At 48.9% G+C, this 26,858-nt stretch overlaps 3 protein-coding genes and 1 pseudogene across 3 annotated transcripts; 3 read left to right on the top strand and 1 right to left on the bottom strand.

Annotated features, from left to right (window-relative positions):
- The first annotated feature begins 65 nt into the window (after positions 1 to 65).
- LOC6589499 (AP-2 complex subunit alpha) lies at positions 66 to 5,269 on the top strand. Its single transcript, XM_002014553.2, has 8 exons — positions 66 to 325; positions 879 to 1,169; positions 1,738 to 1,949; positions 2,009 to 3,054; positions 3,118 to 4,048; positions 4,112 to 4,395; positions 4,455 to 4,659; positions 4,723 to 5,269. The coding sequence occupies exons 2-8, from the start codon at positions 1,106 to 1,108 to the stop codon at positions 4,798 to 4,800; spliced, it is 2,820 nt and encodes a 939-aa protein (XP_002014589.1). The 5' UTR covers positions 66 to 325; positions 879 to 1,105; the 3' UTR covers positions 4,801 to 5,269.
- Positions 5,270 to 6,603: 1,334 nt separating this feature from the next.
- On the bottom strand, positions 6,604 to 10,212 carry LOC6589500 (DNA-directed RNA polymerase I subunit RPA2). Its single transcript, XM_002014554.2, has 3 exons — positions 10,097 to 10,212; positions 8,538 to 10,037; positions 6,604 to 8,479 (listed from the first exon to the last, which is right to left on the bottom strand). The coding sequence occupies exons 1-3, from the start codon at positions 10,175 to 10,177 to the stop codon at positions 6,680 to 6,682; spliced, it is 3,381 nt and encodes a 1,126-aa protein (XP_002014590.2). The 5' UTR covers positions 10,178 to 10,212; the 3' UTR covers positions 6,604 to 6,679.
- A 2,255-nt stretch (positions 10,213 to 12,467) lies between these two features.
- LOC6589501 lies at positions 12,468 to 13,148 on the top strand (annotated as a pseudogene).
- A 597-nt stretch (positions 13,149 to 13,745) lies between these two features.
- Positions 13,746 to 19,085, top strand: LOC6589502 (protein lava lamp). Its single transcript, XM_002014556.2, has 5 exons — positions 13,746 to 15,000; positions 15,069 to 15,286; positions 15,341 to 15,485; positions 15,547 to 16,206; positions 16,846 to 19,085. Exons 1-5 carry the CDS (start codon positions 14,275 to 14,277, stop codon positions 18,928 to 18,930), a joined length of 3,834 nt encoding a protein of 1,277 aa, XP_002014592.1. The 5' UTR covers positions 13,746 to 14,274; the 3' UTR covers positions 18,931 to 19,085.
- Positions 19,086 to 26,858: the final 7,773 nt, after the last annotated feature.

The raw sequence follows: 26,858 nt of genomic DNA, 5'->3' as shown, positions 1-26,858 counted from the left end.
TCCAGTCCTAGGCAGAGAGAGAAGAAAAATCAATAGAAATTTTCGTTTTAGTGAATTGCTGTGCATTTGGCAATAGTTTACAACAAAAAAGCAGCAAATATCAAAGTAAATCGCCAACCAGGTGGAGTTACATAAAGCGAGTACTCGCCACAAACATTCCGCAGCCAACACCCTGAAAAGCGAAGCCCTGAGAGAGCCCAAGCCGCAAACGGAGCAACTAATACAAAATTCCAGCACAACCAACGCCAGCCGAGCCAAACCACCAACCATTTTTCACTGCGGGTCGCCTCTCATCGGGATCGTGTGTACTATTTAAGCATAAAAAGTAAGCAGCCGCAAGTCGAACCCAAAGCCCCATGGAAAAACACATACGCCCATTAATGTTTGTTTCGGTTTGTGCCAATAAAATGACTTCGTCATCTCGCGAAGAAAAAAATATAAAGTGACGTGACGTGAAAGCGAACGAGTGCACAAAGGCAGCAACAAAGAGCCCAAAACGGATCAGAAGCTAGAAGCCAGAAGCCGGTGGATCCGGTGGTCGCGGTCGCGGTAGCGGTTGCGGTCCCCCAAATAAATGCAAACGCAAACGTTCGGGAGTGCAGGCGATAAAAGTGCGGTCCCGAGGTCATCATCATCGTCGTTGTTGGTGAAGCTCTGAATCTGAATCTTTATCAGTTGTGTTGCTGCTGTTGTGGCAGTGCCAAAGTTGCAAGAGTGCTTGCCAAAAGTGCGCGGGGGCGGCATCGACAGCGGCATCGTTCTTTCTCCCTCTCCCCACTCGCGGAAAGCCCCCAAATGTCAGGGTTCATTTGCAAGCGATTCTTTTATTTCTCTATTGCCCCCCACTGATCAGCCCCTAATATGTGACTCTCCAACAGGTCTGAAAGAGAATTTCTACAGAACGGCGGAGCTACACTAAGCGAAATAAGCGGCTATTTTGTTTGCAATCAAATAAAATACCCCACTCCGTCGCCGTCGTTTTTGCTGTTGTTGTCGTCGAGTTCGAGCCGATAAGAGCGTCTCGAGACTCGGCCGCCTCCCAGGCAGATATTTCTTGCGCCCCCCAGTTTGCATAAAACCAGCGAAAATTAACAAGCTAACTACAATGGCGCCGGTGCGGGGGGATGGCATGAGAGGCCTGGCAGTGTTTATATCGGATATAAGAAACTGTAAGTAACACAAAAATAAAATAACTCTCCAGTAAATTGCTTGCATTTAAATTTAATTTATCAGTGAGCAGAGCAGAGCACAACTAGCTTTTCTTATCCAAATTCATTCGTAGGGGCGGAATCAGCGCCATTTCTTGATCAATTACTGAGAGGAGCATCACACTCGACACACGTACATACATATGTGTTTGTGTGTATGCATAGCATATTTTATTGTGTATGAGAGAGTACCCGACGACAATTGTTGTTGTTTGCTCCGCGTAACGTATCGTATTCGTAACTCTGTCCGCATTATCGTCATGCTGCCGTTACTGGTTTCCTCTCTCCACAGCATAGGGTCTCCAAGAGTCTCCACTTTTGGTGACTGGTACTAATTGGCGCCTATGTGACCACAAAGCGACACAGAGAGAGAGGAAAAGAGACCTTTTTAGAGTGAGAGTCATACACATCACTCTCCATTAATCGATCATATGTCTACTGACGGGGAAAAGAAAGCTGGCCTTCCGCTACTGCGTCTGAAATTCTCCTTTTATGACCTTGACCCATTTACCTTTTCTGCCGTTTGCAGGTAAAAGCAAAGAAGCGGAGGTCAAACGCATAAACAAGGAGTTGGCCAACATACGGAGCAAATTTAAAGGAGACAAAACCCTGGATGGCTACCAGAAGAAGAAATATGTGTGCAAGCTGCTATTCATCTTTCTCCTTGGCCATGACATTGACTTTGGCCACATGGAGGCGGTCAATCTGCTGTCCTCCAACAAATACTCAGAGAAGCAGATCGTAAGTGGACACCCAGAGGATCTCTTGAAGACATTCAATAATTCTTTTCTCCATTTCAGGGATACCTATTCATTTCGGTGCTGGTCAACACAAACAGCGACTTGATCCGCCTCATCATCCAGTCGATCAAAAATGATTTGCAGTCGAGGAATCCGGTGCATGTGAACCTGGCGCTGCAGTGCATCGCCAATATTGGAAGCCGGGACATGGCCGAGTCGTTTTCGAACGAGATACCCAAACTGCTTGTTTCTGGGGACACCATGGACGTGGTGAAGCAGTCGGCTGCTCTGTGCCTGCTGCGGCTATTCCGCTCATCGCCTGACATCATACCCGGCGGCGAGTGGACCTCGCGCATCATCCACTTGCTCAATGACCAGCACATGGGCGTGGTGACTGCTGCCACATCGCTGATTGACGCCCTGGTCAAGTGTAATCCGGACGAGTACAAGGGCTGCGTGAATCTGGCCGTGTCGCGGCTCTCGAGGATCGTGACTGCCAGCTACACAGATTTGCAGGATTACACGTACTACTTTGTGCCGGCCCCCTGGCTGTCCGTGAAGCTACTCCGGCTGTTGCAGAACTACAATCCCGTGACCGAGGAGGCGGGAGTTAGGGCTCGCCTTAATGAGACCCTCGAGACGATCCTCAACAAGGCGCAGGAGCCGCCAAAGAGCAAGAAGGTGCAGCATTCAAACGCCAAGAACGCCGTCCTCTTCGAGGCCATCAATCTGATCATTCACAGCGACAGCGAGCCCAATCTTCTCGTGCGCGCCTGCAACCAGTTGGGCCAGTTTCTCAGCAATCGGGAGACGAACTTGCGCTACCTGGCCCTCGAGTCCATGTGCCATTTGGCCACCTCGGAGTTCTCCCACGAGGAGGTCAAGAAGCATCAGGAGGTGGTAATACTCTCCATGAAGATGGAGAAGGACGTTTCCGTGCGCCAGATGGCCGTCGATCTGCTGTACGCGATGTGCGATCGCGGCAATGCCGAGGAGATTGTCCAGGAGATGCTCAACTACTTGGAGACGGCCGACTACTCCATACGCGAGGAGATGGTGCTCAAGGTGGCCATACTCGCCGAGAAATACGCCACAGATTACACCTGGTAAGACCCGGATCTAAACTCTGTTGTAGAATCCCTTCTTACTTGATTGATTCTACCCTGCAGGTACGTGGATGTGATCCTCAATCTCATTCGCATCGCTGGCGACTACGTGTCGGAGGAGGTCTGGTACCGCGTCATCCAGATCGTCATCAATCGCGAGGAGGTGCAGGGCTATGCAGCCAAGACCGTGTTCGAGGCTCTGCAGGCCCCTGCCTGTCACGAGAATATGGTCAAGGTGGGCGGCTACATCCTCGGAGAGTTTGGCAATCTGATCGCAGGGGACTCCCGCTCGGCGCCCCTCGTGCAGTTTAAGCTGCTGCACTCCAAGTACCATCTGTGCTCGCCCATGACGCGGGCCTTGCTCCTTTCTACCTACATCAAGTTCATCAATCTGTTCCCGGAGATCCGCACCAACATCCAGGACGTGTTCAGGCAACACAGCAATCTCCGTTCGGCCGACGCGGAGCTGCAGCAGCGGGCCAGCGAGTATCTGCAGCTGAGCATTGTGGCCTCCACGGATGTGCTGGCCACCGTTCTAGAAGAGATGCCCTCGTTCCCAGAGCGCGAGAGCTCTATTCTGGCCGTGCTCAAGAAGAAGAAGCCGGGTCGAGTGCCAGAAAACGAGATCCGAGAGTCGAAGAGCCCCGCTCCGACCTCGGGACCGGGATCGGTCCTCCAGAACAACGTGCACGTGAACAACTCTCACAGCAAACTGAACAACAGCAATGCCAACACAGATCTGCTCGGCCTGAGCACGCCGCCGGCCAACAATGTGGGAAGCAACAGCAACAGCACCCTCATCGATGTCCTGGGCGACATCTACGGCAGCAACAACAACTCCAGTGCCGTATACAACACCAAGAAGTTCTTGTTCAAGAATAATGGTGTGCTCTTCGAGAACGAGATGCTACAGATTGGCGTGAAGAGCGAATTCAGGCAGAACCTGGGGCGGCTAGGCCTCTTCTATGGTAACAAGACACAGGTCCCCCTCTCGGTAAGAGTCCATCTTGAAAGAGTAGTCCTCTGCAGGCCTAAATATCATTTTCGTTTCGTGTAGAACTTCAATCCCGTGCTGCAATGGTCCGCTGAGGAGACGCTCAAGCTGAACGTACAGATGAAAGCAGTGGAGCCGACCCTGGAGGCCGGTGCACAAATCCAACAGCTGCTCACGGCCGAGTGTATCGAGGACTACGCCGATGCGCCAACCATTGAGATCAGTTTCCGCTACAACGGCACCCAGCAGAAGTTCAGCATCAAGCTGCCGCTGAGCGTGAACAAGTTCTTCGAGCCAACCGAAATGAATGCCGAATCCTTCTTTGCCCGATGGAAGAACCTAAGCGGGTAAATAGTGCCGCTGCTCGATGAATGAATGAATAAATTAATGACTGTCCTCTTTTTAGGGAACAACAACGATCACAGAAAGTGTTCAAGGCTGCCCAGCCGCTGGATCTGCCTGGGGCACGGAACAAACTGATGGGCTTTGGAATGCAGCTGCTCGATTCTGTGGATCCTAATCCGGATAATATGGTCTGTGCGGGAATCATACACACGCAATCGCAGCAGGTGGGCTGTCTGATGCGACTAGAGCCGAATAAGCAGGCACAGGTAAAAGCCGCTCCTCGTTGACTTTCGTCTGAAACTAATCTTGTGCCCTTTCTGTATTTATAGATGTTCCGATTGACTGTGCGGGCCAGCAAGGAGACGGTGACACGGGAAATTTGCGATCTGTTGGCGGATCAGTTTTAAGCCACAATCATGGGACAGGAAAGATGTCCGGAGGAGGGAGAAGAGCTACGCTACGGCAAAACCACTTTTCAATGCACAATCCTAAACACCTAGAGAAATATCAACGCAGCAGAACGATGTCGAGCCCTTAGTTATGTACGCCGCCGCCACTCCCATGACCGATCTTCCACACAGCCGCACTTCTCTTCTCTTCACACGTACCTATTGTCTATCTTCTTCAGCAGCAAGAGACACCTCTACTCCTTTGCCTCTTGCTGGTGCTACTCCCTTTTTGTACCCCATGCGTATGCCTATGTTTTGAATATTCTTTTTGTAAACCCACGCCTAAATCCTAAACCCACAATCCCGAATCACAGAATCCGCATCAGAATTCTTTGTAAATGTTAAGCTCAAAAGTTCATAGTAGGAAAGAAAGAAAGTAAAGAGAGAAACATAATTAGATTATGTTTAAACTGTATGACAAACATTATATATTGTTGCATCATTTCGAGGCAGTAGCAATTGGATATTATATACCATACTATACATTCATACAAAAACCACATACATATACCTAGTATATACGTCGTTGTAATAAAAACAGAAAAGAAAACAAACAAAAAAAAAAAAAACGATGAAAGATAAAGCTTGCAGCGGAATTATAAAGATACATATAAAGAATGCAAATGACAAATATGCAAATCGTTATCTAAATATTTATACATATTGATTATTGCAATTGCATTAACGAAATTCATGTTTAGTGTTTTTTGATTGAGATATCGGATCGCGAGGATTGAGAATGTTGGAGGAGCAAGAAGATCGGAGGATCGGCGGATCAGCGGATCAGTGGATGGAAATCTCATTAAATAATAGACAAATAATTAGAGGACGAAGGCAGATACCTTTTTGATTAAAACATTGTTGAGCAACCCCTAAAAAGATTTAACGAAAATTCGGTCACGAAACGAAAAAGCGAAAGAAACATTAAAACAAAACAAAAACAAAAATATTATACTTATAGAAGAATTTTTCGATTGATCCTTTGTGTATTATTTCGTTTCGTATATGTACCATAGATAACTGATAAAACTACATGTTGTGCCGCCTCGGTACCGTGCCCCCCAACCAGGACAGGGGGTGCGTGGCGATTTATATAGCACCAAGTATTAAAACTAATCCCGATGCAGATGCAGATACAGCAAGCAAGCCATAATATCTGTTGCAGAGGCAGTCGAAGCAAAGAAGAACAAAGAATTGTAAACTAAATATACATTATATAGATTACTGAATACTGAAATACCGATAATGGCAATTGTCACCCACACTTATACCCATATTATGTATACCATCTAGACTCTCAGACTCTCTTTCCATCTGATTTGCATGCCCTTCTGATACGTGCGTTTTATATAAAGTGCAATAGTTAAATTGTTACACAAATTCCACAACAATTCCATGGAAAAACAAACACAAACACCACAGATACAGATACAGCTGACACAACAGATAGACCGACTACAAACCAATACTGAAAACCACAAAACTACATATAGCAAATGCAGGAATTTATCTGTAAACGTAAACAAATATGTATTTAAATAAATAAATAAATATAAATTGAAACCATTCAGAGTGAGAGTTCATTGGCTAGGAAGTCTTTAAAGATTTCTACCACTCACATAGCATACCATCCTCTCTCAAAAAAATGCATACCAGATCATCTAAAAATGATAGCTTCACATGATAAATATCCCCACAAATTTCGACCATTATGGTAGATATAATATCTGTACCTTTCGGTACATGAATTTTTTGTATCAACTTTAATGGGGGGATAGTGTAAAAACGGATACATATGATCTAAACTCTAGCTTTAACAATATAATGGGCAATCGCATCATATTTTGTTCAGCTTGAATCTCGCATTGATGTTCACCGAACTCAGCTCGGTAACCAGGAACTTGAAGGAAAAGGGAATTTCGATCATGGAAACTGAGCTGCTGTCCCCGCACAGGCGACACGTTTGCGGCTTGGAGGAGAGACCGCCTCGCTCGTTCCGCTTGATGATCTGCTGCAGCGGAGACAGAATAGAGCCGCAACTATGGCACACCAGAGTGTGCGTCTTGTCCGAGTTGTGGAATAGGCGGTCCTGCAGCAGGAAAGCAGCTCCGTGGGATATCAGGGCGTCGCGCTCCATCTCTCCGAAACGGACACCACCTCCTCGCTTGCGTCCCTTGATGGGCTGCTGGGTGCGGGCCTCGACGGTGCCCGTGGAGCGCACCTGCCACTTGTCGAAGACCATGTGCCGCAGGCGCTGATAGTGGACCACGCCGAAGAAGATGTCCGCCGTCATCTCGCGTCCGTCCACGCCCGAGTAGAGGCGCTCCGTGCCGTAGTAATTGTAGCCGCCGGCCTCCAGCATCTTGCCAAAGTAGTCGATGGCCGTATTCTTCTCCGAGAAGCGGAAGGGCGTGGCGTCGTAGACGCCGCCATGAACGGCAGCGCTCTTGCCGGCCATCGTCTCGATCATCATGGCGATTGTCATACGGGAGGGGAAGCCGTGAGGATTGAACACGATGTCGGGTATCATGCCCGACTCCGTGAAGGGCAGATCCTCGGCGGGATACTTCTGGGAACAGATACCCTTCTGCCCAGCCCTCGACGCAAACTTGTCGCCAATTGTGGCCGGACGTGGCACCCTCAGTGTTATGCAGACGGTCTTCTTTGGTGTAAGGTCGAAACTGCCCAACTGACGGATGCTATCCACAAAGCATTCCTCCTTCTCGTCCATCTTCTCGACCTTGTAGGTGGCCACCTCTCCGTCAAAGTAGCAGTACAGGGGACAGCCAAAGGTGAGCTTTGCACCGGGATGCGGCAGTCCGTCCGTGTCCAGGTACTTGGCCAGCTCCGGCATGTGCGGATGGCGGGCAAAGTAACTACTCTTCTTGGGGAGCTGCACGAACTTGGATTTGTAGATGCTGCCGTAGGCAAAGCCCCGCTCGTAGGCGGACTTGTTGATGATCATTGCATCCTCCATGTCGTAGCCCGTGTAGGAGATGACCGCCACAATGGCATTGGTGCCCATCGCGAAGTCGTCCAGCTGGATGTTGTCGTAGTGCACGGGCCGGAAGAGCGGCGTCCCGGGGGTCTGCAGGCGGTACAGCTTATTGGCCGCTTGCTTCGGCCAGTTCAAGCAGGGCGTGCCCATCGTCTGCTTTCCCATCTGGCACTGGTACATGTTACGCGGCGACTGGTTGTAGTCCGGCATCGGAATGAGGTTCGCTAGGTTGCTCATGAAGTGCGTCTTCGCCAGCTCCAGGTGGGTCGTGAAGTCGGGATACATCTCCTTCGGATCAATGGCTATCTCCATGTACAGCTGCTCCAGGGTGCCGATATACTCAACCTGTTTCCACTTGATATTCCACACCGGACGCATCATGCGGGCTGGACCCGTCGACAGGTAAAGGCCGGGAAACTGGCCATTCTTCTTGAACGGAATGAAGCCGATCTCCATCATTTGAGGCACCGCCCCGGTTATCTTTTCGTAGCGGAGATCCTCGACTATCTTGCAGGCATCGCTCTGGAATATGTGGCCCAGATGCTTGCCATCCAGGAGCACCACGTACATCTTGGAATCAGGATTCCTTTGGCAAGACAGCGGGAGCATGCCCATTTCTATCAGCTTCGGAGGAATGGCCTGAAAAAGGAGGAGCAATGAATTTATGTTTTCTAGAAGTGGAGGAGCATCTACTCACCTGCACCAGCTTAGGATCTGGACGCTTGGATATCTCACAGGTCAGCGTCAAGTGATTGAGTAGGCCGCAGGGCGTTCCATCGGGCGTGTGCACCGGGCAGATGAAGCCCCAGGCGTCGGGAAGCAACTGGCGGGCCTCTGTGGTACGCATCGTGGTAAAGTAGGATCCACGATGGATGGCCCGGAAATGGGACATGTACCGCATGCGGTTGATGTTCTCAGCCATGATGACCAGGCCGCTGTTTTGCATGAGGCCGAGGCCCGTGTTGCTCGCAATGTTTCCAGTGGCCAAGAAAGATTCAATGGATTTGCCCACTCCGCCAGCTTGCCGCATAGACTGCGTCAGGATGCTGCTGGTGAGGAGGCTGTCTGGTGTGGAGAGTTTCTTCTGGAGGACGCGACGCACCATGGCGACCCAGTTCTCGATGCGTTCCCCTAGATACTTCTGGTACAAATGCCCGGGGAGCAGCACTTCCTGCATCATGGCCGAGTCAACGTTTTCCACCTTGTGCTTGCCCTGGGCGCACTGGAAGAGCTTCTGCACCATAAAGACGATGAGCTGGAACTTCTCTTCGTAGGTGTCCAGGTGAACCAAGATGCGTTCTCGCAGAATAAAGTCGGTGACGTCCTCGTCGGGCTGCCACTCGGGCACGACGTTGAAGCGAGACCGGAAGAGGGTGCCAATGAAGGACCTGCACTGGGCGTGGGTGTAGACACCTTCGTTGTGGACATCCCTTAGCATGGTTTGGACAGAGGAGACGTAGTACTGATCCTTCTCGTAGCCTTGCACCAGCCTGTTGTAGATCTCCTCGTCCGTGTAGTCCATCAAGCATTTGAGGATGAGACAAACTGGGACGTAGGACAAGCGCTTGATGTGGGAGAACATGAAGCGGGCCGTTCCGTTGTTGAGGTAGTGGAGAACGTTGCTGAAGGAGCACTCATCGTCCCGCACCGTCTGCACCATTATGCCCAAATCACTGAAGTTCTGGCCACGATCCTTCCAAGTCGAACGCTTCACGCAGATAGGGTGATTCCGCCTGACGAGAACCAGCATTCGGACAATCTTCTCGTTTCCACGTATTACAAAGATCCCTCCCCACTCGGTGTCGTGTTCGCCGTGCTTCACCATCTCCTGTGGCGTGCCCTTGCCAAGGTTGCAGGCCTTTGATCGCAGCATCACTGGCACCTCGCCCAGATCCATGTTGATGGGCGTCTTTTGCAGCCCATTCACACTCCATGCCAGCCGCACCGAGCACATGCCGGAGTAGGAAGCGTGCAGCTGGCGCGAGTCTGTGGGGTAAATTTCACGTGTTCGTACGTCAATCACATCCTGCGGCACCTGTGGCTTCGCTATCCAAATGTTTTCCACCTTCAGCGAGATACGCTCTCCAGCCGGGCTTTGCATCTGGATGGCCGGCATGTGCTTGGCCACAAAATCCAGGCCCACTGTCAGCATCTCATCGAATGAGTCCACATGTGGGGCTCCAAGGTTTGCCAAGTGCTGCATGGGAGATTCAAAATAGTCAGACGCGCGGGGGGAATATTACAGCAGCCTCTTACCTTGTTTAGCTGTTTGGGTATCGCTTTGAATTCTGGCCGGGAATTCGTCAGCACAGGATCCGTTTTCATCTCCTCTAGCATTTTCCTTGTTTCTTTCAGGAAATTAATCAAAAATAATAAAAACCCAAAACGCAGACCGTTGCACGTGTTGTTTGGGTCGGAGCTAAACTGTGAGCTAGCGAACTACTCTGGCTTGGTTCATTCGGGAACTGTAATGCTAGTCATATAATACATGGTTATGATTATTTTCTTACTAATTCGTTTTAAAATTTGCATTTATTTTTGAATTTGCAATTCTTAAATAAAAATTGGCAAATAAAACATTCATGTGGATTTTAGACACTTGTTAACATTGGTTCAATTCATGTTAGTTCAGTGAACGGTGCCGCTCATCTCCGTAGTGGAACTTCTGTTAGTTCCATGAACGCTGGTACTCATCTCTTTGTAGAGGGGCTGCCAACTTCTTGCAGTAAACAGCTGATTGTGTGCCCGCGTAAAGTGACTTGTTTATAAAGTACATTTAAGCTAAATTCGAGTGTGGTTCATGAAAAAGTACAATTATCTTGAAGACTATGATTCCTCTGCACTTGCTAATATCTTTGTGTCAACGTTTACTTGGATATCCGGTGAGTTTTGCTCCTTATTTGTATGTATTGCTTGCATGTCTACGGAAATGACTCGTCTGCCGGATGTGTTGTCAACGTGTTGCTTTCTCTAATGAAGTTGCTTCATTGTTGCCCTTGTACCCGACCGGCTCCTTGGCTGCTGTTTGCAACCATTGTCAGCCGAAAAATATGCGCAAGTTTGTTGCATTATTAATGCATGATTCCTGCTGACTTCTTCGCATAGAAATGCTCGCAAATGAGATAGCGACGACACTGACTGACAGAGAAGCATGGTCTGGTTGGAGAAAGTATAGGTCATACCCCTACCCTAAAGGATTTTCCTATCGTCAGATGCCTGCAGCAATGCTCTACATTGTCCTGCAGACTCGGATTAACTTTGACTTTCAGGCGAAAGTTGCTCTAATTAACCGCAGGGGCCACCAGACCCCGACCCACCACCAAACACCAGATGACATCGCCTCATATGGGGGGCGGCTGGCTGTCAGGATAATGAAGCTGAAACTTCCTTTTTGGTTATTAACTCGGCCGGCGCCAAAGGAAAACTACAGCAGCAGCAACTTGAGAAAGACACGAAACAACAAGAAAAACAAGTAGGTGGGGGAGGAGGACGTTCAATCTGAGCCCAGTAGTCGCTTCGGTTTATTATTCCATTATAATGAACACAATGCACATTTTCTTGGAACTTTTTCCTGCCAGCGCTCTGCTCTGGCAGTGTCCTTGGCTGCTTTGGGTCCTTTCGTTGCTACTTTCGTTGCACATTTGCGTGGTGCAATCTCTGTGAAAGTTGGAGCTGTGTTATGTGTGTGCGCGTGGGTGTGGGTGTGGTGCCGTGGCTGGGCTGGGCACAACTTTTGCCATGCGCTTCCAAGTTTTTAGCCGGATTTTTTGCTCCTTTCTGGCGCTTTGTCTGCACAGACGACACCGGACCGCGGACAGGAGAGCTGCGGAGACAGAGGAGCAGCATGGCAAATTGCATTGTTGATTTTCATTTTCAAGCCTGAGCTCCGCTTCTCATTCAGTGGCAGTGTGGCACCCTGGCACCCTGACACCCTGGCACCCTGGCACTGGCGACACTTTGCCAAATGTGTGCTTCCTCCGCCTGCCCATACCTCTACTCTTAGCTAGGGTGTTGTTCCCCTTCCCCCTCCTTTGGTACCGTTCAGAGTCATTGCTGCGTGTTTCCCACTTTTCAAATGTGAGCGCAAAAACTGCAGGCATAGCCAAAGCAAAAATCAGCTGCAAAATGCATTTTCATTTGCAAGTTTTTCGCAAAAGTTAGCTTAGCAGGCAAAGGGAAGAAGCACTTCCACGCACTCTTCAGAATCATCATCAATTGTTTAATCGGGCTCCAGAGATAAATACTCGTGCTGTTTTCGGGAAAAGAGTCAGCTGAAAGTGTTTGGGGAGTACTTACCATTCGTTGGGAATGGGACTCAAATATGTACATGCATATGTATGTATGCATGCTAACTATACATATGTATTTGTATGTGTAGTTCATTCGGGTTACTCTGTTAATTTTTCAAGCTCATAATTCTATGATTCTTGTCATAGCCAGGCCTGTCAGGTTGTAAAATATTCCGCCGGAGAAATTTTAGTCAATCGTGTGTTGTGAACTAGAAATAAAACCTAAAAAGAAAAAGTTTTTTCCTGCAAAACGTATGTTTAAACAATTTTATCAAATAGCTGCATGATAATTCCAAAAACCCAATGAAATATTTCAACACTGCAACATTTTGCAGTGAGTGAATTAAAGCGATTCCGGTTCTTGCTGAGTTTTCGTCACAGCAAGTGAGAGTGAAGTGAAAGTAAGTCCCAAACCAAAAGAAATATTTTGCTGTAACATATTAAGTTATTATCGTACTGTTGCAAAAAACAAATTAACCGTAGAAGATGTCTGCCACAACGATTGCACGTTTGTCCGAGGAGCGCAAGGCCTGGCGAAAGGACCATCCATACGGGTTTGTTGCTCATCCCGCCAAAAATCCCGATGGCACCCTTAACCTGCTGATTTGGGAGTGCGCCATTCCCGGAAAAAAGTCCACCCTCTGGGAGGGTGGCCTCTACAAACTTCGTATGATTTTCAAGGATGACTATCCGACCTCTCCGCCGAAATGCAAGTTCGAGCCGCCACTCTTCCATCCAAATGTGTACCCGTCGGGCACTGTCTGCTTGTCGCTGCTTGACGAGAAGAAGGATTGGCGCCCGTCCATTACTATTAAGCAACTTCTTGTGGGCATTCAGGAACTTCTGGACAACCCGAACGCCAAGGACCCGGCCCAAGCGGAGGCCTACACTGCATATACACAGAACCGCCAGCAGTACGAAATGCGCGTGCGTGCCCAGGCCCACATGATGACACCTATCGGATAATGTAATCTACACACACACAATCCACACAAGAGCGTATAGAGGCATGAATAAAATGTATCATGATTCATTAAATTTAAATGTAACTATAATTTAAATTTTAATTCTAATTCGACGTTCTGCTCAGTTAAATTTAAAAGCCAACAGAAAAGCGAGTCCAATCAGATGCATTCCTATAGCCCCTGAATATTGTATTGAACTCCCAATGGGAATAGTTAGGGGCAATGACCTTGTAGCACCTACGAATCCATCTGTGAAGAGCCCTTGACTATGATCTTCATTGTCATGCTGCTGCCATCCGATGTGGCAACTGTTTTTCTTTGATTTTCCGGTTAGTCATAATCAAAGTGACGCGCCTGTCTAAATTTAAACACCTTCATGCGACATATTTTCCTAATTAAAATGCATCTAAACGGAGCGCATAACATAAGAACAATAATTAGGGAATTCGAGGAAGAGAGAATCCCAGTCTCCGACTCTCTCATAAAGATAGTTTTCCCTAAAAACAAAGCATTCGTTGGAGCATTTTCCGAGAGAGATAGCACCAAGATGCAGAGATCTCTTTGTTGCTTGGTTAAAAATAGAAAAATCTATTCAATGTTTCGCTCAGTTTTTCCCGAGAAGCCTAAGCGAAAAGTTCGGTTCGACCGTCGAAACGGATAGGAATTAGACTTCGAGAAATTTTCCAACGCCTCGCGAGAATACATATAGATTTGTTTTTTTTATCAAATCTATACTAGATATTTACTTTGATTTCGGATACACGGATACGGTTGGTGAAACATTGAAATTTTAAGTAGAGTTTAAAGCGCAACCGTCTCCAGTAGAATCTCTCGAAAGTTTTCTTCTTGGATGAAAAAGTAAAAGTATATAGAAAATTGCGAAATCGAAAGATCGAATCGCGTGTGATCGAAGCACCACACAGATATAGCATATGGTATCTGTATCTGTGTATCGGTGTGTACCTATATCTGTTTCGTTGCTGTGGAGGCCAACGGAGGTGGATCGGTGAGGGCGGGGCAGCTCTTTGTATCGCTGCTCTTGTGGTGCTTCTTCAGAGGAAAAGTCGCATTAAAGTGAATCGTAAATAAAACGCCTGCCAGGCCAAGAACATCAGTAAACAGATCAGAACCATCGCATACCACATATCTGTTCTTCGAGGCCTTTGTTCTCGGGAATATTATGGGAAATGCAGAGTCCACACCCCCTGCAGATGAATCGCAGGTGCAGCAGCAACAACAACAGCAGCAGCAGCGAGTAGGAGGAACTGCCGCGCCACCGGATGACGAGCCCTGGTGGAATGACATCGAGCACGAGAATTTAATTCTGCAACAGGCCGTGCCCAATGAGGCCACACCAATGCCAAAGAAAGTTGTGGAGGAAGCACCACTGAAAATGGCGGAAGATAAGGAATCAATTCGAGTCGTGGACGAACCTGTTGTCATGGATGTGGATAGCAAGGAGAAGTCCCCGAAGCGAGAGCAAAGCCTGGAGGAATTCCGGGAGGAGCTGCGTATCAAAAGGGAGGCTCGCCTAACTGCTGTACAGGATTTGCGCGAGGAGATCAACAGCCTAAGGAGAGACCTGGCCAAGGAACAGGCAGAGAATCGACGCCTAAGAAAGGATCATAACGAGGAGGAGAAGCCAGAAGAGCAGGCGCAGGAGGAGGCACATGAGCAGCCCGCGGAGCAGCCGGGGATCGATCCGGATGATGAAAATCCCTCGAGTCGGAGTCGCCATGCCAACATAGAGCTGGCCAACGCTCAATTAGCGCTCCAACAAGCCAATGCCGAGAATCTATCGCTGCGCGGAGAAGTAGAGGTCGTTCAGCGTCAGGTGGGAACCCTCAAGGAGGTGATCACCTGCTGTAAGCAAATGCTAAGCGTCAAAGAGGAGCAGTGTGCACAGGTGAGGGCTTAACATCGGAATTTTCCATCTAACATCTATCTTAACATTATTGGTTCTTCCAACCACAGCTCAAGATGAAACTGGAGCAGATAGAAAACTCTTTTAGCGAGCGAGAGATGAAGATCATGTCCAACAATCTGCGGCAGGAGTACGAGCGCCAGCTGGTAAATATTCGCCAGTTGAGGCAGCTCTACGAAGAGCGACAGCGGGTGGCGGCCGCCGAGTACGAGAATCTGCAGCGTCTCATCTCCATCAAAAAGGATGAACTCATCGCCGAGCAGGAGAAGTAAGTTTCAAGCCCCAAAAGCAGCTCTTTACTCATTTTTTTCGTCTCTGACAGAACCAAGAACTTCGAGGAACGCAATCAGACGTTGCTCAAAGAAGTGGAAACAGCCAACGAGGAGCTGTCCAAGCTACGCGAGGAATGCGGCGAGCTAAAGTACGAGAAGCGAGTGCTCAACGAGCAGGTGGGAGCCGTCAATATGGTAAGAGGATTAACCCCCAAATAGTAAGGATCAAATCTAATGTATGTACATTCACTTGCAGCTCTTTAGCCAGCTCATTATGGGCTTCAATGGGAAGAGCAACATGGACATTGATCGCTTGAATCAGATGCTAGAAGAGAACCGCCAGCTTCTCAATCAAATGACCCAGGCCGAGGGAAGCTGCAGCGATGGCGCCACCCTGCCCAAGCTGCTCTTTGAGCTGGTGGAAGGGGCTACCGGGGGCTCTGGCGAGGAGTCCGACAAGAGCCGCAGTGCAACGCCAACGCCCCACGCTGTGGCTGTGCCTGTGCCTGTAGCTGAGGCTGACACTGCGGCTGTTGGCGTGGACGAGGACCTGCCCGACTGTGCCGAGCCGGAAAGGAAACCCTGTGGCAAGCAAAGGAGTGGATCTGCAGGAGCTGTTGCGGCTTCGTTAAAATGCCATGAGCCCGAAATTATGGGAAAAGTTGCCTCGGCCCAAGAAATCATTGGCAACTTGCCGAAAGTTTGGAAAGTGTTGATGGAGCTCTTGAGTCACCACAAAATCGAGCGCGTGCAGTTTGAAGAGCTGCCGGCAACCAGTAGTGTCAGTGCCCGGGGCATTACTGCCACGGCTGCTCCTGTTACCCCAGGGGAAGGCCGCAAAGCGGAGGCGGCCACGGTAGCTGGTGGCAGCAAGCCAGCGGAGCTAAGCGTCAGCAAGACCTACATCAAACTGAAGGTGAGTCCTACTCCTCCACTCTCTGTTCAAGTGCTGCGGACAATCGGGCTTGTTAGTTGTCGTATCCGGTTTTGCTGATGAAGTGGAGCAGCAGCCCGGCCTCGTCATCGTCATCGTCTGTTGCTCCCCCACTGCACTCCCTCGACGAGTCGTAGTTCGACTGCGAGTCCGTGTCCGAGGCTCTATGTCTGTGGCTGTTGCAAAGTTTTGCATTATTCACTTAAGCGCTTTATTTAGTGGAGTGCAGACCAAGGCCGAGCCCGAGGACGAGGACGAGCTGCTTCATTATTGCTGACGTCCTGCAGAGCCGAGCATCAATGTAGTAGCCACTCCCTGCAGCGGCATGGGAGGATGCAACTGGGGGAGGAGTCCGTTGTGCACATAATTGAATTTATCGGTCAGTTTCTGGGGCACAAAACACAAAACATGTTGAATATGTTTGAAATCCTTTTAAGGGGAACCTTTCCGAAAGTCCAGTCTCTCGACTGTGCCGAGCACTTTAATAGTTCCCAATCTAATCTCTCCATTGTACGATACGGTTTTTATACCCGATACACAAAATGAGTATTGGGGTTTATTAGATTTGTGGTGAAAATAGATCCTTATCCTTTATACCATAACTCTCTCTCTTTCTTTTAGGACCTCATCCTTGAAAAGAAGTCCCTGGTGAAGGAAACGAACCGCTTGAAGACCCTCAACAGTCATCTGGACTACCGCTTGAACGAGCAGGAGAAGCGCCTGAGCGCCGTCAGCTTGGAGCTTACGAAGACGTGGCATCTGGTGGGCAAGATGCAGCGCCAGCATCGGCAGCTGCACACCCAGGAGCAGATTCTGCGGTACCAGCTGCAGCAGAAGCGTCGCCTCCTCAGCGAGCTCAAGGACGAGCTGGAGTACTGCCGGCGCAAGTGGGCGGCTGCCAGGGCCAAGAACGAGGAGACCCAAGAGCAGTGCGACGACTGGAGGCGGGAGTTTGCACGCCGCAAGCTGGAGGATGCCAATCACTCGGCGGAGAGCGGATACAGCGACTCGGGACCGCAGTCGGATGAGGAACGGGACTCCGCGAAAGCAGAAAGTTCAGCAGCCGCGGAAGCAGAGCCTGAGGCTATAGCTCCCTCTACTTCTGGCAATTGCCGCAGGAAGCACTTGAGGGATCAATTCGAGCATACGCGCAAGATTAAGCGGATGCAGAGCACCTCGCCAGGACGCCAGGCGGCCACTGCTCTGGCCTCTGGTTCTGCAGATGATGAGGGCGAGGAGATTGTCCTCCGCTGGAACAGTGCCCCGCCCACTTGTGGCTGGCGAGGGGAGAGTATAGGAAACACATTAGAGGAGGACGCGGACCTGGACATGGCTCAGGGCTCACACGGAGCCATTTCCAAGATTCCGCACAGCTCTCGCAGCAGACAGCGCAGCCAGGCGGACGCTGCCGCGACCAGCTCGGGGACGGCCAGTCGCATCCAAAAGCTGGAGGAGCAGTGCAAATCGCTCATCCAGCAGGTGCTGGAGACCTCCGACAACCGCGAACGTCTTGAGGTGCAGCTGTGCCGCTTCCAGGACGAGGTCTCGCCCGCCCAGCATGCAGTGCCCCTCGACGAGTTCATCAACAACAAGCGGCTGGAGAGGATGACGCGTGCCAGCTCTGCACCGGCCACAGGAAGTCTCACGCCGCGGGAGGAGGAGTACACGAGAAAGCGATCCGAGCGACTCGGCCGCCTGGAAGAGGAGTCGCGGCAGCTGATGTCGCGCATCAGGCGTACCACGGATCGGGGGCACTACCTAAAGAAGTCCCTGGATCGCATCAGACGTGCCCCCAGTCGCGATGCCAGTTTCGAGAGCAACACCGAGGAGGAGGCTGCTCCGCCTGCATCCAAAACGGAGGATGCCTCCTCCCCTCTCACCGTCGACGAGGAGGCCTACACATCCCGTCGGGCCGCCCGCCTGCAGCGGCTGGAGCAGGAGAGCCAGCAGCTGCTCGCACAGCTCTCGAAGAACTCGGAGCGAAGCGAGGGTCTGGCCAACAAGCTGGACACACTCCACGAGCGACAGCAGCAACAGCAGCAACAGCCGCCCACGGCTGCAGCCATCTCGCAGACCGTGGAACAACGACTGGAGGACATCGAACGGGTGTCTGCGAATCGCGCCGAGCGTCTACGTTTGATGGAGGCGCAGGGCAACGAGCTGATTGCACGCCTGAGCAACACCTCGGAGCGGGGCACGGCCATGATCAATCGCATGGCAGAGCGGGAAGCCAGCAGACGGCAAGAGGCTGAGCTGGTGGAGCAGACCGTGCCAACAGAGGAGGCCACCAGCTCCATCAAGAACATAGCCAGCACCCGGGTCGTGGCCGAGCAGGAGACAGACGAATCCGGAGGTGCCGCCTGCTGCGTCACCGTCACCACAACCGCCACTCAGCAGGCCATTCAGCAGCAGTGCACGGGAGCCATTCCCAAAAAGCCGGCGAGGAGCACGCCTCAGGCTCACCTGTGCGCCGCCTCTCGCCAGGACGATGCGGCTAAGAAGCGTTCCTCTGTCAAGGAATCCACAGCGGAACAGCCAACCATTGCTCCAGAAACTCTCGAGGATATGGTGCAGCGACTGCGATCCTTGCCTTTCCCGGCGGAGGTGCTACCCGAAAATGAGGGAGGAGAGGCGTCCAATGACACTCGGGAAGAAGAAAAGAAAGCGGAAGAAACTGAGGAGATGAAGGGGGAGGATGCAAACTGAAAGATGTTCACTAGATTTTACGACTACGAATACTCGCTGATAGAACTGCTCATCGCCGGTTAACGTAAATAATGTTTGTTGTAACGAATTTCCAAATTAATAAATATGTTTATTGTCTATGGCTCAGTGGCGTAGACGCGGTCACGGTTCTCAGCCACCCGCCTTCGCTTCGGCTCCTGGTGGGAAAATCTCACCCTCTTGTATTTTCTGTTGGAGAACCGCACATAGATCTTCCCACGCTTCTGGGTACGGTAATGCTCCAACAGCTCCTTGGGGAAGACCTGCAGGATCTCGTTCTCTAGCTGCGTTGCAGCGACAAGTGTAGCCCACGGTCCTCATAGTAGCAGAACATCAGCTGGATGAGCAGCTGCCGCTGCTCTGCACTCAGCCCCTCCTGCTGACCCACGAGCTCGAGTAGCGTCTGACTTCATTTGCAGTCGGCCTGTAGAATGTCGAGCACTGTAGACGCCCGATCCTCTCCCAGAACCTGCTCGCCGCTTTCCCCTACATTCGCTTTGACTAGCGACGTAGACAAAATCTGGACGGGCTCCAAGTTAGGTTGCATGGCGTCTTGTACTGTCTCTCTGGGTGAGTGTCTCTCGGTGAGAGAAACATCGGACTTGCCACAGTCACTGGCGCAGTCCGTACTTAATACAATTGTGTAACACCAATCTCTCTTGTATTGTGTCGCAAGACGACGGTGACTAACTATGATATCCTTATCGCTTCTCACGTAAAAGTAAATGCGTAAGTAATCCAAAAGCGAACCCGATTGAGAGGTGGAATCTAGCATAACTCTGTTGCAGATAAAACCTAAAGGACATACAATAATCATAGCAAAATATTTACTTATAATTTCAAGAAGATTTTAGATGGAAGATTTGAGAAAAAGCGAAACTTTTGTGGAGGAGATTTCGGAGGTTTTGATTACACAGAACGAAAAAAAAGTGTAACTGTTCCAAAGTAAAAGTGGAAATGTCACTCTGCATCTCTCTATCCCGCATCCTTCAGACGCTCCATCTCCTTATCCCCTGCCCTCGAATGCATATGCATATATCACTAATCAGCAAAGAAGTCGGACGGCCGACTGTCCGCCTCCGCCTCCGCCTCCTCATTCTATTTCGTAGTTCCATCGAGATGCCCCCAAAGCACACGACACCGACTCGCTGGGATTTCTGGGACTTATGTGCTCCCTTAGACACGCACGCAGCCATGACATTGCCAGCCCCTGAGACTGCCACTGCCACTGCCACTGTCGCTGTCGCTGTCGCTGAAATGCATGGCGTTGGCTAGGTTGCTGCAGGCTGCCATTGCGGCTGGGGTGGTGGTTGGTGTGGCAAGGACGTGGCCATTGGGTGGCAATGGGCGGCGCATTATCTCTGCATATGTATGCAAGTAAAAATGCCAGCGTCCGCTAACAAGTTGGTGACGTCGTCATCGTCGCCCTCATCCTCAACATCGCTGCTTTATGCAAATGCGATGCCCTGGCGTACTCTTTCTCCCGATCCCGCCCATCCCACATCTCAAGGCGGGTAAACAGCCATCGGTGGGAGCAGGGGGCCAAGGGAGGAAGGGCTCTCTCTGTTCAGGCATAAAGACAACATCGCCTCATATGCTTTTAAAGCGAACAGACATTGTACATTAACTTATCCGCTCGCTGTCTTTCCTCTCCTTTCTGGGCAACAGCATCACCAACATTCGCTGTGAACAGAGAAGGGTCCTTTAAACCCTTTCCATACTTCTCTTAATTCCTTCTACCAGAGTTCTGTTATCGAAGGTTCTGTTTGATTTCAACAGAGAACTGTTCACCGACTGAACAGCTTTCAATCCTCCCCCGAAAACAACCCCTCTGTAGGGCAACATTCTGTTGGGGGTTCATTATGCTGCTTTACAGGTCTGGTTTGAAGCTACCCCTGCTGAAATGAATCCTTCCAGTCCAAGAGCAGGCCAATGGTTCGATGGGGAACGACTCTCAACAGAGCTGTTAAGGAATGGATGCACTGGGATGCACAGTTTTCTCTCAAGAGGGGCGTTCGAAGGGGAATATATCTTCGGTCAACTAACGCATATATGTATATATATAGACTATGTAAATAAAATAACTAACCAAGTAACTAAGTCTTCAAAATGAATCTACATTTATATTAAAAACAAAAAAAATAACCAGAAATTCATGCATAAGCTGTGTATAAGAGGGGAAACTGGCTGGCGACATCTAGTGAAATTCAACTGAACCCACTTAAACTTTTAAGAGCTTTCATGGAGCTTTAACAGTGAAGTCCCACCATAAAACGAATCCCCAAAACATATCTCGTTCTAATTGCTGTGGGACCTCGCCCACTCCCCTGGCCACGCCCACAGGGGCAAGAGGGATGTGGAGCTGAAAAAGTATACAAATTGTTGCACCGTTAACTGCCCCGTTCCGCTGGTCCACTCGTCCGCTCCTTGGGCTGCCGCAACTGGAAGGGAAACGTCAAATTAATAAACCGCCGGACGTACCACAAGCTGTGAAAAAGCAATCTTTGGTCTGCATGCCACAGATCCAGATGCAGATGCAGATCTTTAGACCTCATCCTCAAAGTGTTTCCAGCTTGTTAGCCTCCGAGAAGAGAGGATCGATTCTCCGTTCCCGCCTCTTGCGTAGGGCCAAAGATTTATGCAGTTCGCGCTGATGTCAGAGAGGGGATGGGATCCATGGAAGCGCCGTTCGGTGCTCCACTCCACTCCACTCCACTCCGGAGACGATGTGCAGACCTGAAGAGTAATCTAATTTATTAAAAGTGCAGCCCCTGCAGCGGGCGAGAGCCCTCGTTTGGGTTTTGATTTACGCTGAAATAAATTAAAATATCATAAAAAGGAAATTAAAATTCACTCGCACAACAAAAGCCCAGCGTCCCGTCTCCGACAGCGACAGAGACAGCGACTGCGACTGCGACGACCCCAAGACGATCGATGTTCCGATGGCCAGGGTCCGTCCGAGCAGGGCTCTTAGCTAATTTTTGAACAACTAAAAATACAAATAAATATTTTAATGTGTGATTTACGACAATGACTCGCACAGGGGGTCGACGTCGACGTCGACCGACTTGAGGTCTGGAGCGGCGTCTTCTTCGGTGTGCATTTTGATTGGATTTGTGCGCTTCTGGCGCTCGTGTGGACCCCCTCCGGACTCTGCATTGAAATACAATTTAAGCGCCTTTAATGAACTGCAGAGAGGCTCTCGACTCTCGATCGGAACGGAATGAAACAGAAATCGGCGAATCGGAATTAAATTTGGGAATTATTTTTATGGCTCATAGAGAGAATTGTTATTGGCACATCAAAAAGTGAGACAAATTTTACGATCGCATCGATCGAATCGAATTGGTTGGCATTAATGAACGGCTATCAATATCCAGATTTATGCAATACCCCAAAGCAGTTCGTAATTTTTTTTGCATATGAGAGCGACGCCCATAAAGTATCCACCAAAACGAGGGTGGGGGGGCCCTGCCTTCCGAAAATGGCCTGCAATTAATTAAAAAACCATTGACATTCATAAAAAGTAAATTGCGGCAACAGCATCGCTTGACAGCGGAAACAAACATAATGTCCGACTATTATGAAATCCATCAAACAGTTTTACAGAACACCTTCTCTTCAGAGCCGCACATCTCCCCACCGGACGCTGGACCCTTGGACACCGGGCCACTGTGTACGGCGATGAGTATTTATTAACGGGCTGCCACGAAGCGAATCGATCGCTGGGCTCGATCGCCCGAAACACCTGCCAGGCACACAGCAGTCGCTTATATCTAGAGAGGAGTGCGTGATTTTAATGGGGAATGGGGTTATGATTTGTGGGACAGTTTAAGCAGAGATCGATATAAGTTTCAGAGGTTTCTAAAAGGCAAGGACCTATGATTTGGGTGGGGGATAGATAAATAGTTAGGAAAACATAAGGATAAGAAACTAAAGGCAGTCGGAATGTTCTCTGTCTAGGAATACATGCCTCGCCATCAGAACAGAAGGAAAGTTTCTATAGATGAAGAGTAGTACGATAGATACGAAGTCCCAAAATTATTATACTTGCTGTAGCATCACGATAGGATCGATTCACGCACGCATCTCAAGCCCCCAGACTGATGATGGAGCACTGCCGATCGAGAGGCTGATGGTGATGCTGTCGATGATGATGGGCTGGGACTTGGGTATGGTGATGTTGCAGCAGCCCGAAGCCGGCTAACGAGCGCGAAATAATGCGCGAAATGTGGAGCAGATCCAGAGACTGCGACTCTGGGACACATGCCCAGCTGAAGTACCAGGAGTGGCATCGGGACAGGCTGCGGTGGCAGTGGCAGGTCGCCTGGCAGCCTGCTGCAACGGTGGCGACTGACAGAATTATAATCAATTAGTGGAGCGGCCGCGTGAGCGCATAAAATTATACATTCCGTTGCCTCCGATGGGGCTCCACCATCCACCATACACCATCCACATCCACATCCCCATTCGTGTAACGCGTAGCGCAATTTAGTTTAAATTAAAATAAATTCAATTACGAGAACATGAAAATCCATTACGCAAATTATTGTCATTAAATGTGCAATTTGGAGCGGAGAGCGTTTATGAAAATTTTGATTAAATTTCTGACGCTTCGCTGGAACAACAATCAAGGCAGTAAGACCCAAAAATGAACCGAAGTCTGGGACACGGAACCAAAACCAAAGGCAAACCAAAACCAAAAGACTTAGGCCGCAAACTCGGACAGAGGCTCATCCCAGAGCCTCCAGAGAAAGAGAGTGATCCCTAAAGCGGATCATGGCTAGCTGCCTAATTAATTAATTATAATCCCACCGATTAGCATAGCTCCCAACTTGGGGTCTCCTCGCATTCACTGTGGCAGTGGCTGCCTTTCGGGAAGCCGCTTTCATTCATAGATCTCGCGGGACAAGTCACACGCCGGCAGCAAACGGGTTATACTTGCTAAACGATTCGTTAGATAAGATACTACAACTACATATATATGAGTATGTATATGGTTAGCTCCACTCACCCACTTAGTCGGAAAGTTAGTTAGTGAGTGACAGACTCACGAGGTTGATGGGTAGTTGCTGCCGAGTGTCGCACTCAATTTGTTTAATCCATTGGGAGGTAACTAACTAACTAACTAACACTTTAGAAACTTTTATGAGTTACTGTAGAGAACTCTGGCGAAAACTGAATTTGAGCTCTTTTAGCAATTCCTATAAAAACTTTTTTGATTATGTTTCCTGAAATTTGTTGGAAATATCTTTTGAAAATGGATACCCTTTCTTAATTTTTAGCTCGGAATTTATGCACATTTTTCCACAAATTATTTATATTCATTCTTGGTAATCTTTTTCATCCAAGTCCGTTCCATAATTTGTATTGTTGGATCGTTTTTACCCCTATTTTTCCCCGCCTTTCGATTACTTACTAAATGATTGCTGGACCTGGGACTGCAGCTGCAGTTTTGCCTTCGAAAATTGCTAGACCAAACAAAAACCAAACTACTTAGCCGCACACTCGCCGCGTAATTGAAAATCGATAATCTGTTTGAACCAGTTTGGTCTGTAGACCCCCCTCTCTTGGAGCTGGTTGCGGATCCGATCCTCCAGCCATGTTGGCTTTTGAGGTAACCCACACCACCGATCGCACAGAGAGAGACAGAGAGTCGGAACCGCAAATCGTCTGCAAATTGTAACCGCAGAAAGAGGGAGAGGAGTCGCAGAGTGGAGGAGTCTGGAGAGGATCAGGTGGAGGTGGAGGTGGAGGCCAGGCCAGACCAGTACCGGGCCAGCATCGGGCAATTGCGATTGATTTTAGCACGCTTAATGGTTATTGGTTTAGCTATGGCTATACCTCGAGTCGATGACTGGATGGGGCTCGGGACGATGGCTGATGACGGCTGGATGGGTAATAATCCTCCATTTACTGGACAAGTCGGGGAGTCATGGAGCAGGGGCTGCTGCTGCTGCCACACCATAAATTACAAATAATTCGATTTACACAAGATTTTCACTCTTAATGGCCGAAAATGGGCCTCGGCCGTGAAAATAATGATGAAAACAAACAAAACTTAATAAGATTTTAAGCGATCTGCTCTGCGGCCGAGTAATTGCACTGCCTCCACCGCACTCTGCATCTCTTACATCTCTCTCTCTCTCTCCTGCTGATTGAAAAATCAGACAAATAACAGAAAAATTGCTCGAAATGTGGCCAATGCTTTGGGCCAGGCCAAAATATACCACATTGCCACATTTGCCACATTAAGCCATTAAAGTTTTGGCCGCCTTGTGTCCGTCCTTGCTCTTGCTCTTGCTCTTGTCACCCAAATGCCTTGAATGCCTCACTAAATGGCAAATTAGTGAGCAAAGGGTAGGGCAGAACAGGCCAGAACAGGGCATGGCTGAGATGTGCTCCTTTTTTGGGGGGCACGCCCAGATATGTCAACGAAAAGGGCACTGGAAGAAATGAGATATTATCAGTGAAAGTTTCCAAGTTTCTTTATACCGGGTACTGGAAGAGTATAGGGTTACTCTTGCGTTCTCTCTCTCTCCCTTGTGAATTGAAATATGTATATAACACTAGTACTACCCACGGATCAGGCTCTAAAACTTCTTTCGATCATGTCCTTTCACTTGTCGGAATTCTCTTCAAACAATCTATGAAACATTTCAAAGGATAATCACGCAAGACCCTCCCAATCTTCCTTGGTATCCTTTGTCTCTCCTCTGGTTTCTCTCAGTGCATTTGAGGCAGCTGCTGGATGCGTCCTATTTAATTTCACATTTCACATATTTTTATTATGCTGTTGCCGCTTGTCAGATTTCGCAGCGTCGCATGCCGCAAATGCCTTGCCCGATGGCAATTTTAATTTGTGGCAAACTCAAATTATAAATCGCATTGCAGCGGTGCAACGTTGCAGTTGCAGAGTTAATTAGCCGCAATTATCGATGGCCATTGGCCATTGGCCACTCTCCTCCGTATTGCGAGTGGGCCATTCACATGCCCCACGGCTTTCGGTTTTGATCTTTCCATAGCTGCGCACTATCTGCCCCCTTCTGTGGCAGATCCAGCTGATTAGCCTAATCTAATCTTACACGCTGCAACACCTACGACAAAAACGCGCTCTAATCAGCCTCATTATGGCCCCAGGTGCGTGGGCATCCAAAAGGCGATCCCCAAATCGGGGCAGAAATATGCAAATGCTCCAGAGATCTCTTCGATCTCTTACACATGTCGCTGGCCGATAAGCTAAGGAGGCGTAGATAATGCCCGGCCAGGGTTTTATGTTTATTTAATTAGCGCATACATTTCGTAGTCGAGTTTGAGTCGAATTATGAATTCATTTTGGGGCCTGGGGTGGGAATGGGTCAGTAGGATGTTACTCACATCTCTCTCTATATAGGAAGTTGTATCTCATCGCTAAACGAATATAAAACGATACATAGATTGAAATTTGGAGATACATAAATATATATTAGATTTAATTAGATGGAGACATAAAATATAAACTCAAAACTCGAATTTGAGTTGGGGCTGAGGTTTGGTTTCTGAGCGAACTTTTTTAAGTGGAAATACTATAGGAGTAGATTTATCTGTTATACTATTATCTATCACTAATAAATAAGAATTAATAACTATAAACTATGGAATATTCATATCTTAATGCTGTTGTTCCTTGACTTTATTTCAGATACATAAACTTTGGCTTAACAAAATTTTTGTTAAAGTTCGTTGTCTCTAAATCAGTGCCGCACTTTTAAGGAGCTAAAGGTATGAGTCTCGATATTTTCGTAATCAAGCGGATAACCCGTACCAAGTATACATTAACTTTCGAACATCAACAAACTGTTAAGTTTCAGCTACAACGATTCCTCATAAAGCATGAAGGGATATGTTGTGGCTGTCCGTAGACAGAGGCA

This window comes from Drosophila persimilis, unplaced genomic scaffold (genome assembly GCF_003286085.1).
Source record: "Drosophila persimilis strain 14011-0111.01,24,50 unplaced genomic scaffold, DperRS2 tig00000191-arrow-pilon, whole genome shotgun sequence".
In the NCBI taxonomy this organism is placed as follows: Eukaryota; Metazoa; Arthropoda; class Insecta; order Diptera; family Drosophilidae; genus Drosophila; species Drosophila persimilis.
Note: the sequence above shows the minus strand (reverse complement) of the source record. Positions and strands in the feature narration are given on the sequence as shown.

Coding starts and splice junctions, on each gene's coding strand:
- LOC6589502 (XM_002014556.2), top strand. CDS start 14,275: ATGGGAAATGCAGAGTCCACACCCCCTGCAGATGAATCGCAGGTGCAG. Junction 15,287..15,340: donor CTCATCGCCGAGCAGGAGAA/GTAAGTTTCAAG, acceptor CGTCTCTGACAG/AACCAAGAACTTCGAGGAAC. Junction 15,486..15,546: donor AGGTGGGAGCCGTCAATATG/GTAAGAGGATTA, acceptor ATTCACTTGCAG/CTCTTTAGCCAGCTCATTAT.
- LOC6589499 (XM_002014553.2), top strand. CDS start 1,106: ATGGCGCCGGTGCGGGGGGATGGCATGAGAGGCCTGGCAGTGTTTATA. Junction 1,950..2,008: donor AATACTCAGAGAAGCAGATC/GTAAGTGGACAC, acceptor TCTCCATTTCAG/GGATACCTATTCATTTCGGT. Junction 4,660..4,722: donor AGCCGAATAAGCAGGCACAG/GTAAAAGCCGCT, acceptor CTGTATTTATAG/ATGTTCCGATTGACTGTGCG.
- LOC6589500 (XM_002014554.2), bottom strand. CDS start 10,177: ATGCTAGAGGAGATGAAAACGGATCCTGTGCTGACGAATTCCCGGCCA. Junction 10,038..10,096: donor TACCCAAACAGCTAAACAAG/GTAAGAGGCTGC, acceptor TCTCCCATGCAG/CACTTGGCAAACCTTGGAGC. Junction 8,480..8,537: donor CAGATCCTAAGCTGGTGCAG/GTGAGTAGATGC, acceptor CTCCTTTTTCAG/GCCATTCCTCCGAAGCTGAT.